Here is a 19,023-nt window from a genome sequence, read left to right on the forward strand (position 1 = left end):
TAAATGTCCACCAAAAGTATTGGGCTCCAATGAAATCAAAAATGAATCCCAAAGTGCCAGTTTGGTACCACACAACACAAAGGGCACACGCTTCTTACCAGAAAATCTTGACAAAAATGTATGGGACAATGTGTAAACTGCAGGAGGTCAATAACACTTGTGTAAAGATCCAGAATGCCTTTGTTTGCTGGGTCAACTTCAACTTCAGGGGACTGACGACATCAGTTACGACAAAACGCGCAGGGTGGAGCCATAAAGTGCGGCTGCAGTTTACACAATGTCCCCATACATTTTTTGTTATGTGAGTATCTGGTTAACAAATACAGTTATTTGTTAACCAGATACTTACATAACAAAAAAGTGGTGTTTTTGCACTACTATGTGGTATCATATTATGTGGACTGTTCTGTGTCCTTCTCTATTTATGGTGCCATGTCATGACTGAGACCGGGCAGAAAGCTTTTTCCTATCAGGTCTGTAACTGAAGTTAACCTGGCAAGCATTCTGGATCTTTAAACTAGCATTATTGACCTCCTGAGTTTTCAGAGGTTGGTATTTTCTGATAAGAAGTGTGCGTACTTGGTGTTGTGTGGAACCAAAAATGTAAATTTTATAAACTATTTTAGCACTTTATTGCACATATGCTGATTTGCACTGAATTGATTTAATTATGTTTACAGTGATGCTTGTAACTTAAAGGGATAACACAACTTTTTTTCTATACGTTTTCGGTCTAATATTCAGATGATAGAGCTCTGCTTTCCTGTACAATTTGCACTGGATGCAAAGTTGGGTTTTCCTTGTTTTTGTAAAGTTATTTGCACATTTCTTATTCATGAAACTGATTTTTTTTTTCAGCCTGTGAAAAATGTGTAAAATATACCATGTGGCCCTCATAATGAAAAGTTTGGAGACCCCTATATTAGGAGCATATATGGGAAACACAGAAAATTCTTATAAAGACTTTTTCACAAATTAGTCCCTTTTCAGATAATTCCAAGAGTGTATACCCTAATGGAAACTACTTTACAAAACTAGACACAACTATACATTCCATTTATTTACACATTCTATATATTTATTTATACAAAGACATGTATCAAAAAGTTTAGCTCTAACAAGGTCTACCAATAAAAAATCACCTTATTTGAAAAAACCTTAAAGTGGTTGTAAACCTAAGTCATGGAATTTGAGCAAAGCACATATATCTGCAGTGTTTACTTACTCTCCAAGGCTCTGAGTGTGGTTTCTCTCTGGTGCTTCCTTCATCTGTTATCACCATGAGTCACTTCAAAGAAGTTTTCCTGACACATGAGATAAATTTGTGTGGGGAGGGAGGGGAGCGAGAGCTCAGGACGGAGCTTGCCTGTTCACAACACAGTTCTTCTGTTATGTGGAGGGGGATGTGTTCCTTTCCTCCAATCAGCTCTCACACAGTGTAACTGCAGTCTCTGCCCCCTCATCTATGCTCCTGACAGATGAAGAAATATTTTTAACCAGATCTGCACTTTTGAAAGAGTGTAGAGAGGAGAAGACTGCAGATAAACAAGTAAAACCTATGTAGGAGGATTTGGTTAATCTCTGCATATCATCTGAGGTTGTTCACTACACCGGGTATATGTGAGGATTTAAAACCACTTTTAGGGAAACCTGTACTAAGAAAACATGTAGGCAGCCATTGCTGGTCAACTTTTTTTTAACATGCCAGTTAATTGGATGCCTTGCTGATCCAAAGGTGTAACAGACCCCCTTACTCAAGAAGAGAATGTCCGCCGTATAAGCTTCCCTTGCCTGGGACCAGCACAATCCAAGATCCCTTCGCCCACCCAGTCGCTTGTTGAGACATCAGTGTAGGGTAGTAAGAAGCATAAGACTGTTTATTCAAACACAGGCACAAAGAGTTATACACTCAGGGGACAATCCCCCCCTTCTTTGCATAATGACACAGGACTGGGTAACTACATTCAGTAACAAGACACACAGGTATATTCAACTCTCCAACAGTAGACAGTCTTTAGGATGGGCTGCTGGAGAAATCCCCCCTCCCCTCTATCAGCTAATCCACATACACATATACATCCCATAATAGGTTGATCCCAAGGCAGACAGAAACAATAGAACAATGGGATACAGGCACTTAATAACAAACCCCACCCCGCCTCTACCTATCAAGCAATGATCTATGAGACAAACTTCATATATTTCTTGATGAATATTGTTCATACATATTACTGTCCTAAGTTAAAGAGCCCCTTCATCCTTTCAACACAAACCTTACCACACATATAGAACCCATGATAACAGGGGTAAAATTAAATGCTGTGTCCAGAATGGTTGTACAGCAAGTCTGATTAGTGCAGACCCAACTGGGGTTCTTGGTTACCCTGTCCAGCTAATAGACACAGGGGGACTTAAACATAAGAGGGGCCGGGGGTACAGCAAGTCTGATTAGTGCAGACCCAACTGGGGTTCTTGGTTACCCTGTCCAGCTAATAGACACAGGGGGACTTAAACATAAGAGGGGCCGGGGAAGCTGGACAAGGAGTTTCCCAACCTCTATAAGGTAATTTGGGTTCCACAACCCCCCCGGACAAAGTGACTCCTGTCACAAAAGGTTTCAGTAGTTTCTCATTCACTGACTTAGAGGAAGTATGTAGATCAGTTCTGACTTTACATTGACATTGTTGCTGCATTTTTAATCCTGGTCAGTGACTTGGAAAAGTTTTGAGAAGAAAGCAAGGCAACCAGAAACAGACTGTACATAAGTGGCTTACACACCAGTAAAATAGTGTAAAGTTCTTCCACATAGATCCGTTCAGTTTCTATGAGCTCATGGATAACATGTCTGAAACAAAACAGAAAATAAGTTTTAAATAAATGTAAAGCAGGACTCCAGGAAAGCAATGAAATCTTTGTGGGGACATAGACAGATTTTTTTTTTTTTTATATAGCTGTCTGTATCACAGTTACAGAGATACATCTTACGTTCCATCCTGCTAACACAACAAAGTTATGGCCCGTACACACGATCCGAAAATCGGACGACAGATGGTCAGTTTTTCTTTGCATGCTAGTCGCATATCGAGAATGAAGAGTTTACTGGAGTTTTGAAAATTCTCGTACTACAGAATAAATAAATCGGAAGTGATGTAATGTGTTGTAGTGTATTTTCAGGTGAATACTGTACTGATTAACCGATTCCCGACCGTCCGCCGCCTTTTTACTGCGGCAGTAGACCTACGTCGGTCGTGCGCCTGCAGCTAGGGGGCAAACGCGTGCCGGCGGTGCGCTCCCACCCCCACTCGGCAGCAGAGATGCCGATGCACGGGGCAGGCGGTTCCAATTGCCGCCTGACACCCACGATCGCTCCCCGATGAGAGAGAAGACGAAAAAAATTGTGATTGTCCCATCGGATAATATCAGATGAACTGTCGTGATTGGCTCTCGAAAGCTTTGTACTAATGATCAGACTTTGTATGATTGCTTTATAAGCAGAATTTTTTATCTGATTTTCAGATTGTGTGTATGGGCTTCCCTTTAGGGGCACAGTCAGTAATACACACCTGAGAGAGCCTTCCAAAATCAATCCAAAGCAAATTGTTGTGAACAGAGATTCCCTAAAGCACCCAGTAGCCATTACTGATATAACTTTTACCCCCAGAGAGCTTAAGGCTCCTTTCATACCGGCGGACCATTCAGATCTGCCTGTCCATTTTTCAGGCGGATCTGAACGGATGCCCCATGCATCTCTATGGGGCATCGGATGTCAGCGGAGACATGTCCACTGACATCCGATCCGTCAAATCTGGACGGATGGAAACCCTATTTTCCATCCGTCCAGCTTTTTAGATCAGATGGGATTGGATGAGAATGGATAGACGGTCCGTTCCCATCCGATTCCCACATAGAGAACAGCGGGACCTGACAGCTGTGTCTCCACGCAGAGACACAGCTGCCATCTGCCTGCTCAGCGGGGGATCGGCAGATCGATCCCCCGCTGAGATAAACGGAGTCCGCCGATGGACCAGATTGTGTGAAAGGGGCCTTATTCGTGAATAATGTTTGAAAATGTGGATGCTAAATATAGATTTGACAGTAGCAATAAGGTCAATATGCTTAGTATAAGGTCAAGGTCAGACATGTGTTGAAAGCTTTTTTTTTTTTTTTTCTTTTTACTAAACTGTACTTTTAAAAGAACAATACAAAAATAACACCTGTCACTTGGAGCAAGCGTTAAAAGACTAACACTAACACTATCTATTTCACACTACAGCACCTCTTCACAAAAATTACCCATTTATCCACAGATTGCAGGCACTGGATCCATCAACCTGGTATATACCTGACAGCTTCACCTTCTTAGAATGATCAAAGCAAAGATGTAGCTGAATTTATTCTGTCCATATAAGCACAGATGAACGTGACAGAAAATAATAAACATTGTCAGCACAAATAGGATCAATGAGCTTACCCTTTAAGTATGTCTAAACTGTCTTCACTTTCTGATATGAAAAATTGTAAGGAATTTCTTTTCTCTTGATAGTCATGCATCACCTCAATCTGAAATTTAAAAAGTTCACATAATTAACTTTAAAGTACTTAAATTCTAACACACACAGGGGTATGTTAACTAAAACTGGTGCACTCAGTTGTGCATGGTAGCTAATCAGCTTCTAATGTCACATTGTTTAATTAGGCTTTGACAAAAAAAAAAAACCTGGAGGCTGATTAGTCTCTATGCAGAGTTGAACCTGGTTTTGCACGCTTCAGTTTTAGTAAATAACCCCCAGAGTCTTTAAAAGAAGAGCAGACTGTGTTGGAAAAGCAGATGTTTGACAACCTCCCTATGTGTCACTTAGCAAAATATCTGTGAAGGTTCTCAGTCTCCTAGGTCATGGTATAGCTAGTAGTAGTTAGTCACATTCAACAGGCTTTTTTTGTAATGTTAAAGACATAAACATTTAAGCAACTGAAAAAGCTGCTTGGATGAGCAGTGAAATGTCTTCAGCATTTTGGAACCAGTCATGTTAAATGTGACTACTATGTACAAATGGGCAGTATGTTTGTCTTTTTTATTTAAAAGACTTTGCGGTCAATAGTTAGAAGAGTATGTTATACACTTTCAATATATAATTTCAGACTCCTCCACTGACCCTGAGAGGTTCTCAAGATTCTAAACATCTTACTAAAGTCTAGTACACACGGGCCGAGTGTCAGGCGGCATTGGCCGTTTCAATCGAAACCGGAGCGACATTTGGCCCATGTGTACTGGAGTCGGTCTGACAGAAGCCAGCTGTTCAGCCAGCGCCTCCTCCTGAGCTCTCAGGCCGCTGGGTTGAACAAAAAAATACTAGTGTGTACAGGACTTAACTCTTTGATTCACTGCCCCTGATTTTACAAAACAAACTAAAGCTTGACTATCTGCAATTGTTCTGCCTTTGCCCTCCTCACATATCCTATTACATTATTTCAAATTGCTTCTTACGGTTAGGTCCAGCCAGGCTATTTGGATGACTGGGCCACCAGACCCAATCCTGTGAACTGTATCCTTCGGTCTGGCTCTGGGTGGTATCTCAGAAGCCCCATACTGCGTGTGGTAAATTTCAGCAATTTTTCATGGTGATCTGTTTTATACATTGTCTTCTTTTCTACCCTGAGATCTGTACATCAAGGTAAGCCTTTTGAGATGCAAAAAGCACCAGACAATGCAGAAGCCTCTTCTCCAACACAACAGTGGTTCCATGCTTAGATTTTGTGGGGGTGTTGAGGTGTTTTATCTCTTTGGTGACAATAGCTGAAGCAACCATTAATTATGGTCCTTTAGAGATTATTTTTTAGTAAACTTTTTTTTTTAAATAGTTCAGTAAAAAATTACAGATGAGCAATATATATGGCCAACAGACATAATGCAGTAATTATGCAATACGTAAATGCCATTGAATAACTGTTTGAGGAAATTCAGACATTTTAAAAATGAAAGTAATACAGTAGAACTGATTACTAGAAGGCCACTTCTGAACCTGGGAAGGCCATATTATTAAGAAAGGAACAAGAGAATGCAATAATGGAAATAACATGAGAGGGGAATATAAGAGAAAACAAGACATGGCCCGCTAAAGATAACAGAGCTGTCAAGAATTAGGGGAGTTACAAGACTTCCAGAGGCGCCCGGAGAATGATGGAGAGTAGATAAGCTGAACAGGATATTCTGTATAGAGGGCTCAGAGAGCCCTTTAGAGATTTAGTGTTCGAGATTACCTTAAAGTGATTGTAAAGTCTCGTTTTGTTTTTTTTCTAAATAACAAACATGTTATACTTACCTGCCATGTGAAGTGGTTTTGCAGAGAGCAGCCTGGATCCTCCCTCCTCTTCTCGGGTCCCTCTTTGCTGCTCCTGGCCCCTCCCTCCTGTCGAGTGCCCCCACAGCAAGCAGCTTGCTATGGGGGTACCCGAGACGAGCTGCAGCTCAGTGTGTCCATTCAGTCCCGGAGCTGCCATTCGGCTCCACACCCTCTCTCTCCTGATTGGCTAACTGACTTTGATTGACAGCAGCAGGAACCAATGTCACAGCTGCTGTGTCCCAGCCAATCAGGAGGGAGAGTCCCGAATGGCTGAGGGACTCGTGGACATTGCTGGTCAGAGATGGGGCTCAGGTAAGTATTAGGGGGTGCTGGGGAGGCTGCTGCACACAGAAGGCTTTTTCTTTTGAAGCACAGAATGCATTCGGATAAAAAAAAACTTCTGCCTTTACAATTCCTGTAACCACTTACCGACTGCCCACCGCAGATGTACGTCATTACTTTGATGCTAAATACCATGGTTATGGCAGCAGATAGCTTCCGTAACCCCAGTATTTTTAAAAGTGGCGGGCGATCGGCTTTCAGGTAAGGGTGGTCCCAGCAGCAGATTCGCCGCGGCATCACTCTTACGGGGCGGCGGAAGAGGTGCCCCCCCCCCCACCGTGTCCAGGTCCTTTTCCCCGCTTACCGGACCCGCCGGCAGTGGGGAAAACTATCCAGTTCCGGATCCTTTTAGACAGTAAGTCGTATGAGGGCAAGATGTCCCTCACTCGACTCTATGGTCTTGGAGGACCGGAGCAACCTCAAACGTCGTTGCCTAGCAACCGGCTTAAAGAGCCAATTTTTTTTTTTAACCATTTTTTTTTGTCTTTTGTAGTGTACTTGTGAGATCTGAGGACTTTCTATTACAAGGAATGTTTACATTCCTTGTAATAGGAATAAAAATGATCAATTTTTTTTTTAAACTGTGTAAAAATCAAAAATAATAAATAAAATAAATAGGAAAAAAAAAAGGTAAAGCACCCTGTCCTCGTTAGCTCGCACACAGAAGCGAACGCATACGTAAGCCCCGCCCACATATGTTAACAGTGTTCAAACCACACATGTGAGGTATCGCCACGATCGTTAGAGCGAGAGCAATAATTTGAGCCCTAGATCTCCTCTATAACTTTAAAATGGTAACCTGTAGAAATGTTTAAATTGTCGCCTATGGGATTTTTAAGTACCAAAGTTTGTCGCCATTCCGCGAGCGTGCGCAGTTTTGAAGCATGACATGTTGGGTATCTATTTACTCGGCGTAACATTATCTTTCACATTATGGAAAAAAATTGGGCTAACTTTACTGTTTCCTTATTTTTTAATTAAGAAAGCGAATTTTTTCAAAAAAAATTGTGTTTGGAAGACCGCTGCGCAAATACGGTGTGATAAAAAATATTGCAACAATCTCTATTTTATTCTCTAGGGTCTCTGCTACAAAAAAATATATAATGCTTGGGGGTTCTAAGTAGTTCTCTACCAAAAAAAACAGATTTTTAGCTTGTAAACACCAAGTGTCAAAAATAGGCCTGGTCTTAAAGTGGTTAAGGGTTAGAAAATAGGCCTGGTCTTAAAGTGGTTAAGGGTTAGGTTTGCCTTAGGGTTTGAATTAAGATTATTGGGCAAAGGCTTTGAATTTTTAAAAATGTAATTATATGTTAAAACCCCACTTCAGAGTGCTGTTAAATCTACCCATGCAACGGAGTCCTCCTTTGTCGCAAGGGTTAAATGTACAATTAGTTAAGGTAGATAAAAATAAATGAAAATACTTACCATATTCCTTACAACCACAGGCTTCCTCCACTACATGTGATCTGTTTCGCAAAGTCATTTCACTTCACTGCCTGGCTAGTTGTAGCTATTTGATGTCATCAAGTACCAGGCCTGCATGAGTAGATTTAACAGCGTGGAGATGGGCTTTGAGGTTTAGGGTTAATTCTTGTAAGGGATAGGTAAAAGGTTAAGTGGTTGGTAAAGGTTTTGTAGTAATTTTATATGTTAAGTTTATTTTTAAGGAAAAATATTAACCACTTGCAGACCGGCCACGTATGTCACCGGTCTTCCAGTGGTTGTACCAGGATGATGCCTGCTAGTGTAACACGGAAACAATGCCATGACATCACTTCTGATTTAAATGAAAGTCAACGGCACCATTTTTAAAAAATAAAAAGCATTCAAAAACACGGATCTTGGTGTTTCGAATACGTTAAAGGGCAGAGGGGGGATTTGGGGTCTTATAGATCCCAGATCTCTCCATAAAGAGTACCTGTCACATGCCTATAAAAGTGATAAAAAAAATTAAAGCAACAGAGTACAAATAAAAAAATTCTAAAAAAAAAATAAATGAAAAAATGCTCTCCGCGCAAACGCACACAGTGATCGTCCCACACATATGGGATATCACCGTGAACATCAGATCATGGGCAGTTATTCTCCTCGCTAAATCTAAAGTGGTAACCTCTAAAGGCTTTTAAAGCATAGCTTATGGATAGTAAAATGTACATCATTTGTCACTGTTGCATGGGCGTGCACAATTTTAAAGCATGAAATGTCTGGTATCTATTTACTCAGTGTAACATCATCATTTATATTATACAAAGAAAGTTATGTATTTTGTTTTTTTTTTTTTTTGCATTAATATTCAAAAAAAGTGTATTTTTTTCATAAAAATTTGCATTTGAAAAACCACTGTGCAAATACCGTGTCACATAAAAAATTGCAAAATCCACCAATTTATTCTCAAGGGCCTCTGCTTTAAAAAAAAAAAAAAAATGTTTGGGTGTTCAAAGTAATTTTCTTGCAAAAAAGTTAAGATTCGGGTACAAGTTAAGAGTTTATTTTAAGGGTAGGTAAAATGTTAGGAATTAAGTAAAAATTACTATCAGGTTATAGCTAGGTATCGGTTGGAGGTCAGGGTAAAGTTCTAAAAGAATTAGAATTAACAGACAGCCCTAGTGGACGGCACTGTTTACTAAGAGGTTTAATTTCAGAACAGTGACATTTGAATTAGATTAATACCTTTTTATGTAGTTTATTAAGGACCAGGTCCAGACAAATCCAATTGTGAAACCAACGGCAGAAGTTTATCTCCAAGGTTGCTATCCCTTAGAAAAGTACAACTGTTGTGCATAATCGGACCTCATCTATTATTTACAACACAGATTGTTAGTTGGCTGCTATGGGCTCCACTTTCTCACCACTTTTCATAAATGAACCAAAGTGTTTTTCCGACGTTTTAGTAAATATCACAAACAGGTCTAGTGTTGTACTTTTGCATTATTCTTGTCTCCTCAGAAAAGGTTTGCCCATAGTTACCATTCTCACGAGAGGAATGGTATTCTTCTAGGGACATGGCCGATTTTTTTGGCAACATAAGGGTTGCAACCTAGATAGGCTCAGGCTGAATCTTGAATCTCCAATCCCCCCCCCTTTTTCTTCTGGGGGTTTTTTTTTTGGTGTTTATTTTGATTTTTTTGTTTCTTTTTTCGTGTTTTTTTTTTTTTTGTCCTTCTCCTTTTTTCTTCATTGTCTATTTATGCAAATCCTTGGAGTGTTTGACCCAAGTAATTGGCTGCATTAACACTGCTTTATATTTTTTGTCTGATTTTGTATGTAAAAAGGAAAATAAAAATTTATATAAAAAAAAAAAAAGAAAAGGTTTGGGAAACACAACTGATTTTAACCAGAGTGAATCCTATTGAAAGGCGTGTAGGCAATAAAGTCAGTTTTAATTTCCACAGAATCCCTTTAATATATGTAAGTAGTAACAATATGAATACCTTACTTTTGTAAGTGAAGCTGTTTAATATTAGTAAACAAAATATAGATAATGAACCACAATTTTAATCAAGAATGTGAATCTATGATCCATTCCAGGCTTCAGTTTATAGTAAGATAGGCTGATTTTATTGTAAATAATTATAAGTAAATATTTGAATCCTGTTGAAAGGTGTGTAGGCAATAAAGTCACTTTTAATTTCCACAGAATCACTTTAATGAATGCCAGCAGTAACAATATCAATAACTTACTTTTGTAATTGAAGCTTGTTAATATTACAAGACAAAATGAAGATCATGAACCACAATTTTAATCAGGAATGTGAACCTATGATCCATCTCAGGTTTCAGTTTGTTGTAGGATATGCTGATTTTATTGTAAATAATCATAGGTAAATATGTGAATCCTATTGGAAGGTGTGTAGGCAATAATTTTTATTTTCCACAGAATCACTTTAATAAATGCAAGTAGTAACAATATAAATAACTTAGTTTTGTAATTGAACCTCGTTAATATTACTAGACAAAATATAGATAATAAACCACAATTTTAATTGGGAATGCGAACCTTTGATCCATTTCAGGTTTCAGTTTGTTGTAGAATATGGTGATTTAATTGTAAATAATCATAGATAAATATGGCAAATTACTACAAACTTATTTGTCTCTGAAAAAAAAAATTAAATTTTTTTAGAGTGTCAAAAATATCTATATGTCTAATAATATCTATAAGCTAAAATGCTCTTTAGATGAAACAAGGGAAAACTACTGCAATGCAGCAACTACTAGAGACCAATCACCTGCTTTAACTCCATAGTGTCCACACACTCTACTCTCACTAGCCTACTGAGCCTTTGCTGAAAAATAGACTTGTGTCAAAATTCACAGAAAGACTATACTTAGAAAATAGCCCTCCCGTTTTTTTGTGATTTTTAATGTTGTTTGAGGTTGTATTCTGTGTTGACTACATCATCCTATTATTGTTGTGTATAAGGATAAATTCTCTACTGGTATTTCAATGTAAAGTGTGTAGTTACTGGCAACTATAGTTATATGCTGTCTTCTGAAATCTCTCAGGAACTGCAGTGGAAAGATATCCCAAACAAAACTCTCCAATGATGGATCCTTCACAATATAAATGTAGTATAAGATAATACTTTAAGGGAGAATGCAGGAGAATGACCTATTTGTTATTGGCTTGTAGGGTGAGGTGGAGACACAATCTGCTGTGATTTAATCATACCATTATTTACTCAATTAATGATTTCACACACAGGTGTTCACCAAACCTTCAACACGTGCCTATTGAGAGTTTGGATTCAAAGTATAACTAAAGCCAAAACTTTTTGGCCTTCTGCATCTCAGCTGGGGAGATCTCTCTATACTTCTTCTTCTGTAGACACAATAGAACTTGAAATTAATTCTATCCAAGGTAAAAAGGTTCCCTCTTAGACAGTGGTCACCACAACAGGTGTCCCAATTGGAAGACTTCTCCTCAATTCTCATTCTAGTGACAACTTAAATTTTGGATTCACCATCATGTTTAGTCCAAGCAACAATGGTCACTCGCAAAAATAGATAGGGTCACATTGAAGACACAGACAGCAATAAAAACTGCTGAGTAAAACTGCATGTTTTACTCAGAAGTGTTCCACATTTTCCATGTATGATAACTGTAGCATGCTGGAGAAAGCTGTATGGCAAATAAATTTTCACTTAAATGTGGCAGATCTCCCCAGGTTGCTATTTTCTTTGTTTCTTTTAATACTTCCAAAAGATCATTAATCTCTGCTTATAGATATTTTGATGTTTTTTAAGTAAAAATGCCAGTGCTAAGAAATAAAGGTATGATAAATTATTCCCGGTGCGCAAACTCTACACTTTGATGTACAGTTTTAATAAGAACAAACAAGTATGCTTTGAAGAGAAGTACTTAGGTATTTATAGATATCTGTACGTGGGGCGGCACTAGGCAAAATTTCAGACTTTGGAATACACTATAGAGATTTACCACTCAATACAGCTGATAACTCTAAAGCAGCTAATGTGTAATTTAATTTTAATTGATAAGCTGGACTTAATACACAAACTCATAAATCATATGATTACCACTTTAGCAAGGGTTAGTTAAAATAGATTTATTCATATGGGCCAGGCTATTGCCTTTGTTATCAAACTGATCAACAAATATATAAAAGCAGTGGTGGGTCATGTTCTCCAGAACCTTCTCTCCTAAATTTCAGTTACATGCTGTATGTGTGAGAGACTACTGAAATCCATCATTTTCACATCTCTTAGCTATACTGAAGAGTAACTGGTACGTCCATCTAGTGACAAGGAGTGTACCGAATATTTGTACTTTCGTAATACCATAGAGAGTTTGACCCCCAGTTCACTTCTCTTTGAACTTCACTCAGCCTATGGTGCAGCTAGGATTGCAGCAATATAGCTACCCCCTTGCAACAGTTTAGTCAATAGAGGGCTCAAGAAGGTAGTGCAATCTCTGATGCAAATACTGACCTTAAGATGGTGAGAGTTCTACCCATCTAAAAGCACTTATTGCACAGGATAGTTACCGACTAGGAAGTAACTTAGGCTGTTTAAGTGACTTCCAACTCCACCCAAGTAAAGACTATTGGTTGGATCAGTATGCTTTGGTTAGTACTGCAACAAAATCCAGGATCTGCTTTTCATGCAGGAACAAATGCCCTACCAAGCAAACAAATCACTTGCTGGTAAAATGTGGTTATAGCAGATTATGGTCTTTGATCCAGTCTATTAAATAAACTGCAAGGGTGTCTGTCATGATGGTTCAAAAAATAATATCCATTTTCTGTGGTGCAAATGAAAGACAAGCATGCTTTCATGACAATTGTTACCTTGCGAGAAGTTTGTATTTTCCGTGTGGTCCGTTTCCCTGGCAACGTTATGTCAAATGAGAACTTGAGACTTGAATTGAAATCCATACCTTTATTTCAGGATCAGAAAACAATATGACAATAAAACTTCTGCATTGAAGCCAAAGTAACACAACCCTAAATAGAGTAGAGCATTCAGCGTAAATACCATGGGAGTGGTAGAATACTTTCTCATTGTTCTAACAAAAAAGTGAAATTTATGTTGATAAGAGTAATGACCTTGGACTGTAGTAAGCTCCCTTTAAGTCACCTTAATAAGCATGTTTAACAAAAGATATTATCTTCTACCAGTAAGTTCACAATATTTTTTGGACCAGAAAACACTAGAAAAACAAGTTCAACAAACACACTTTAGGTGCATTTGATATGTATCTGTGCTAGACAATAGTGTTTCTGGATATACTAAGATATATACTAAGATACACTATCTAAGACCCCGTTCAGACAGGGGCGACACGACTTGATGGGGCGACCTGTGAAGTCGCGTTGCACAGCGTGCACCGCGACCTTTGCGCGACTTGCACGGACTTCATATCATTGAAGTCAATGCAAGTCGCCTCCAGGTCGCCCCAAAGTAGTACAGGACTCTTTTTCTAAGTCGGAGCGACTTGTGTCGCTCCTATTAGAATGGGTCCTGTAATAATCAATGGCGAGCGACCCACCGCGACTTGTCGCGCTAGTGTGAATGGGGTCTTAGGGGTATAAACAAAAATTATTTAAATGGCTCTGCTCACTATTCCAAAAATGTCTTTCATTCTTTCATGCCTATTATGTAACTGAACACATAATGTAACTGCAGATAACTATTTTATTTTTGCATATTTAAGACTGCATTATGTTATTTGCTTGGAGTATTCCTTAATAAAGTTCATTATGATAAAGGGTCCAAGAGACAGTAGATGATTAGGATTTAGGCTCCTATGTTAGTCCTGACAAAATCACAACAGTCGCACAAAAAACAATAAACGAATACAAGTCTGATACTTTGTATACAGACATAATTACATAAACCAATTACCATGCTTTGGGGAGAACAGGGGAGACTTTGCTCTGGGGGGATTCTCAGGTCGAGGAGCCACTAGCTGCACTGGACGTACATGCTTGTCAGCCAACTTCTTTAGGCTAGCCTGCCGGTTTTCAAACAAATCTTGCATGTTTTCCATCTTCACTTGAACAGCCTCAATCTGAGCCTATTGAGTCAAAATCAAATTTATTTTCACAAAGCACCTATAATAGGAATAATAAGTGCAATTCACTATCTAATGTGTGTGTAGTGGAATTCTCTGTTCTAACTAATAATGGTTATGCATGATTTTATGTACAGTGCCTTGAAATACATTTTCCACATTTTGTCATTTTACAACCAAAAACTTAAATGTATTTTATAGAGATTTTATGTGATAGACCAACACAATTTGGCACATAATTGTGAAGTAGAAGGAAAATGATAAATCGTTTTCAAATTTTTTTACAAATAAACATCTGAAAAGTGTGGTGTGCATTTTTTTCAGCCCCCTTTACTTGGATACCCTCTTGCTAAAATCTAGTTGAACCAATCGCCTTCAGAAGTCACCTAATTAGTAAATAGAGTTCACCTGTGTGTAATTTAATCTTAGTATAAATACAACTGTTTTCTGAAGGCCTCAGAGGTTTGTTATAGAGAACCTTAGTGAACAAAAAGCATAATGAAAGTCAGGGATAAAGTTTTGAAGAAGTTTAAAGCAGGGTTAGGTTATAAAAAAATATCCCAAGCTTTGAACATCTCACGGAGCACTGTTCAATCCATCATCCGAAAATGGAGAGTATGGCACAAATGCAAACCTACCAACACATGGCCGTCCACCTAAACTGACAGGCCGGGCAAGGAACGCATTATTCAGAGAAGCAACCAAGAGGCTCATGGTAACTCTGGAGGAGCTGCAGAGATCCACAGCTCAAGTTGGAGAATCTGTCCATAGGACAACTATTAGTCGTGCACTCCACAAATCTGGCCTTTATGGAAGAGTGGCAAGAAGAAAGCCATTGTTGAAAGAAAGCCATAAGAAGTCCCATTTGGAGTTTGTGAGAAGCCATGTGAGGGACACAGCATACATTTGGAAGAAAGTGCTGTAATCAGATGCCACCAAAATTGAACTTTTTGGCCTAAAAGCAAAACGCTATGTGTGGCAGAAATCGAACACTGCACATCACCCTGAACACACCATTCCCACCGTGAAACATGGTGGTGGCAGCATCATGTTGTGGGGATGCTTTTCTTCAGCAGGGACAGAGAAGATGGCCAGAGATGATGGGAAGATGGAGCCAAATACAAGGCATTCTTAGAAGAAAACCTGTTAGAGTCTGCAAAAGGCTTGAGACTGCTGTGGAGGTTCACCTTCCAGCAGGACAGCAACCCTAAACATACATTGAGAGCTACAATGGAATGGTTTAGATCAAAGCATATTCATGTGTTAGAATAGCCCAGTCAAAATCCAGACCTAAATTCAATTGAGAATCTATGGCAAAACTGCTTTTCACAGACGCTTTCCATCCTATCTGACAGAGCTTGAGCTATTTTGCAAAGAAGAATGGGCAAAACATTCACTCTCTAGATGTGCAAAGCTGGTAGAGAACTACCCAAAAAGACTTGCAGCTGTAATTGCAGTGAAAGGTGGTTCTACAAAGTATTGATTCAGGGAACTGAATACAAATGCACGCCCAACTGTTCAGATATTTATTTGTAAAACAATTTGAAAACCATTTATCATTTTCCTTTCACTTCATAATTATGTGCCACTTTGTGTTGGTCTATCACATAAAATCCCAATGAAATACATTTATGTTTTTGGTTGTAACATGACAATATGTGGAAAATTTCAAGGGATATGAATATCTTTTCAAGGCACTGTATGGTAAAGAATATGCCAAATGAGCAAAAGTGGGCTGACAATGCACAGCTTTTTTGAGGACTGAGTGGTATCAGCCCTCTCAGTGTCTTTTGCTAAACTACTCAAATTGCTCCCACTCTTGGATTACTACAACAAAATGGCTAAATATTCTGTAGTTGAAAAAAAAAAAAGAACTAGGAGGGCTAAATAGCATATTTGTGATAACACAGGGGAATGTGTAGAGAACACAGAGCAGCTCTGAATTTCTGATAAGATGAACAGGTTCTTTTTGAACTTTTCAAACAGATATACAAAGTACATTGTACATTTTATTTATTATTAGTTGTACATTTAATATAACAAGAGGGGAGCAAATAAGAGAAGTTCAATGTTACAGTTTACATATACTTTAATGCATGGGCTTTTTGGTAAAGGTGGCCATACTGAGCGACACACAGGGCTGTCACTGATAACCTATCCTTGTGGAAATGCCCGTTATCTGGCTGTCCACATTGATCCAATGGCATCTGTACTTTCTCAGGGATTTACCAAACAAGCTAATCAGGAGTTATAACTTCATTTACTTGATTTTTGTTCCAGCTCAGTGGGTCAACAAATATTTAAGAGAGAGACAATCCAGTCACAATCATTTTGAGAAGGAGGTCAGCAAGGGCAGCTCCTGTAATTATCATAGTACAGGTTCACTTTAAGGACCCATTTAATTTTATCTTTGGTTAAACAACTGATATACAGTTTTTTACACTAGATTTTACCCTTGTGGACAAATGTTTCAGCATTACAACCTGGAATTAAAATAGATCTAAAACATTTGTAAAGTATTTTTTTTTCTTCTAAAAAACAGACATATTATACTTACCTCCTCTGTGCAAAGGTATTGCCCAGAGCAGGCCTCCTCTTCTTGGGTTCCCATGCTAGTGCACCTGGCTCCTTCTCTTCTCGGTGTGTCACCACAGGAAGCCACTTTCTATAGTGATACACCTGCAGGCTCACTCCTGAGCTGCACTGCCTGCAACTATAGGCACAGACAGTGAAGCTAGTGCTGCCCCCAGCTCCCCATCACAGGATTTGACTAACAGCAGTGGGATCCAATGGCTCCTGCTGCTCTCAGCAAAGTCTGTAAGAGCAGGGAGAAAATGAGAGAGCCGCTGCAGATGAGCACAGTGCTGGATTGAGATCCGGCATAGGGAAGTATTAAAATGGTGGGAAGGCGATACACACACTCTAACATTTTTTACTTTAATGCAGTAAATGAAATAAGGTAAAAAAATATTTAGGCTTTACAACCAATTTAGAATTTGGAACTTTTTTGTCACGGGTCTACAAAAAATACAGTAGTCCATAATACGAAGCTGGAAAATTATTTAACATCATTTTCCAAACTTTAAAAAAAAAAAAAATTTAAATAAAAAGCTAAAATGTCAAGACTGCTTAAATATTAATCTACTAAATAGGAATAGAATTTGTATAGTAAGATGAATTGAGTGCAATTAAATTGACCCTGTCAATAAATGTATGTGATGGGAAAAAAGCATTTGTGGAATAATTGGACACTTCACAGATCTTGATCTTGGTGTTAGTGCTGTGCAATCAGAATAAGCCTTTGCACAAAAAAAAAAAAAAAAAACAGCTTGGAGGTTTAAACAACCACACATATATTCTGTGATCCTAAACATACAGCCAAAATTTTACTGGAGTGGTTTACAACCAAGAAATCTAATGTCTGCCGCTAATTACATGGAAGAACTTCAGGGTTGCAGGCACCAGTGGTTCTACTAGGAGAGATAAGCTTGCTTTCCTGACAAACTCCATGGCAGCATACATATGGGTTAATCCCACCTCCACTCCTCCCCTATAAGACCCCACTCCCATTAATCTTTGCTCTGAGCTAGAGGTCGCGTTCCTTTTTTGTCCTCCTCTTAAGGACCAGAATGGTTGAAGTCTTATCTTGGATGAAGTGTCCACGATAGAGGCCTGGTTGCTCGGCAAGCTGTGCCCTGGAAGACATTTGGAGTCTCAAGCAGTCCCCAGCTATTAGCGGGGTGGAGAAGGGCGATGGATTAGGTGTCATGTGGAGTCCCCAGCAGTCCCCAGCTATTAGTGGGTGGAGAAGGGCGATGGATTCGGTGCCATGTGGAGTCTCCAGCAATCCCCAGCTATTAGCGGGGTGGAGAAGGGTGATGGATGCGGTGCCATGAAGAGCTTAAGCTTGGCTATTGGCAGGGAAAGGGGCAGTATGGCCTAAGAGCGTGTGCAGCAGCTGAGCAGCATCTTCTGGATCCAGGCATGGTCGTGGGGGATGCCGTGTATGGTGATGTATACTTTAATTTTGCATATTCCATGGCAGTGTGTGTTTGTCTGTTTTTTCTTCCCTGGCTCTAGTGTCTTCCAGCCTATGGCGGCTGGAGCACATTTGCGTTTCAAGCCGCCGCTCTGTTTTCCGGCCTGGCATCCCTGGGTTACTCATGCCCAGGGACTTAGCACATGCGTGCTGTGGGCGGCGGTGGTGTCATTACAGTGGAGAAATTCAATCAGTGGTCAGTACTGATGATATTGGTATTTCTCTGTGAGCAGCTTGCAGCAGTTTCCCTAAGTGTGTGTGTGATCCTGATGGTTCTATCACCTGTGCAGATTGGCTACCTGTGCAGGTTGGCTGTCTGTGCAGTTTCCACACTACGGATGTATCACTGACCCCCCTTGTGACCAGCCCTTGTGTAGCGGGGATAAGAGGGTGTGTTTAATCCTTTCTTTTCCTCACTTGCCTGGGCACTCCTTTTGGGTTTTTAACCCTTTCCTTTCTACCCTAATTTGCTTTCTTTTCAGGGTTTTAAGTCCTTCTAGGACAGATTGACAATACACAGCACCAGATGATAAAGACCTCATTAGGTCACTACATCAACATTCTTCTTCCGGGATTTAGTCGTCATTGGTCCCCGCCAAGGCCCAGCCTTCATAGAAGAAGCTCTGAATCCTCCTTTAGGCATCACATCCACCGCCTGTCAGCCGCTCCAAGGAAGGAGCCTGCTGGGGATGCAGGACTTAGGTCTCAGAGGGCAAGTCTCTGTGTTAGCCATAGTAAGCCCAGGCGGTTGGAAAAGGGGACGTGAT

The 19,023-nt window shown here is 39.5% G+C and overlaps 1 protein-coding gene across 3 annotated transcripts in view; it reads right to left on the reverse strand.

Moving 5' to 3' along the window:
* MCF2 (MCF.2 cell line derived transforming sequence) overlaps positions 1 to 19,023 on the reverse strand; it is a 225,212-nt gene that overhangs the window by 49,482 nt on the left and 156,707 nt on the right. For all 3 annotated transcript variants that reach the window (XM_082262980.1, XM_082262979.1, XM_082262981.1), the window contains 4 exons: positions 14,049 to 14,220; positions 12,992 to 13,080; positions 4,472 to 4,560; positions 2,779 to 2,845 (listed from right to left, as the gene is read on the reverse strand). In XM_082262980.1, the coding sequence (XP_082119106.1) occupies positions 2,779 to 2,845; positions 4,472 to 4,560; positions 12,992 to 13,080; positions 14,049 to 14,220 (417 nt within the window). The remainder of the gene's footprint in view (positions 1 to 2,778; positions 2,846 to 4,471; positions 4,561 to 12,991; positions 13,081 to 14,048; positions 14,221 to 19,023) is intronic.

The sequence above is a fragment of the Pelophylax lessonae genome, assembly GCF_965119305.1.
Source record: "Pelophylax lessonae genome assembly, chromosome: 7".
Classification (NCBI taxonomy): Eukaryota; Metazoa; Chordata; class Amphibia; order Anura; family Ranidae; genus Pelophylax; species Pelophylax lessonae.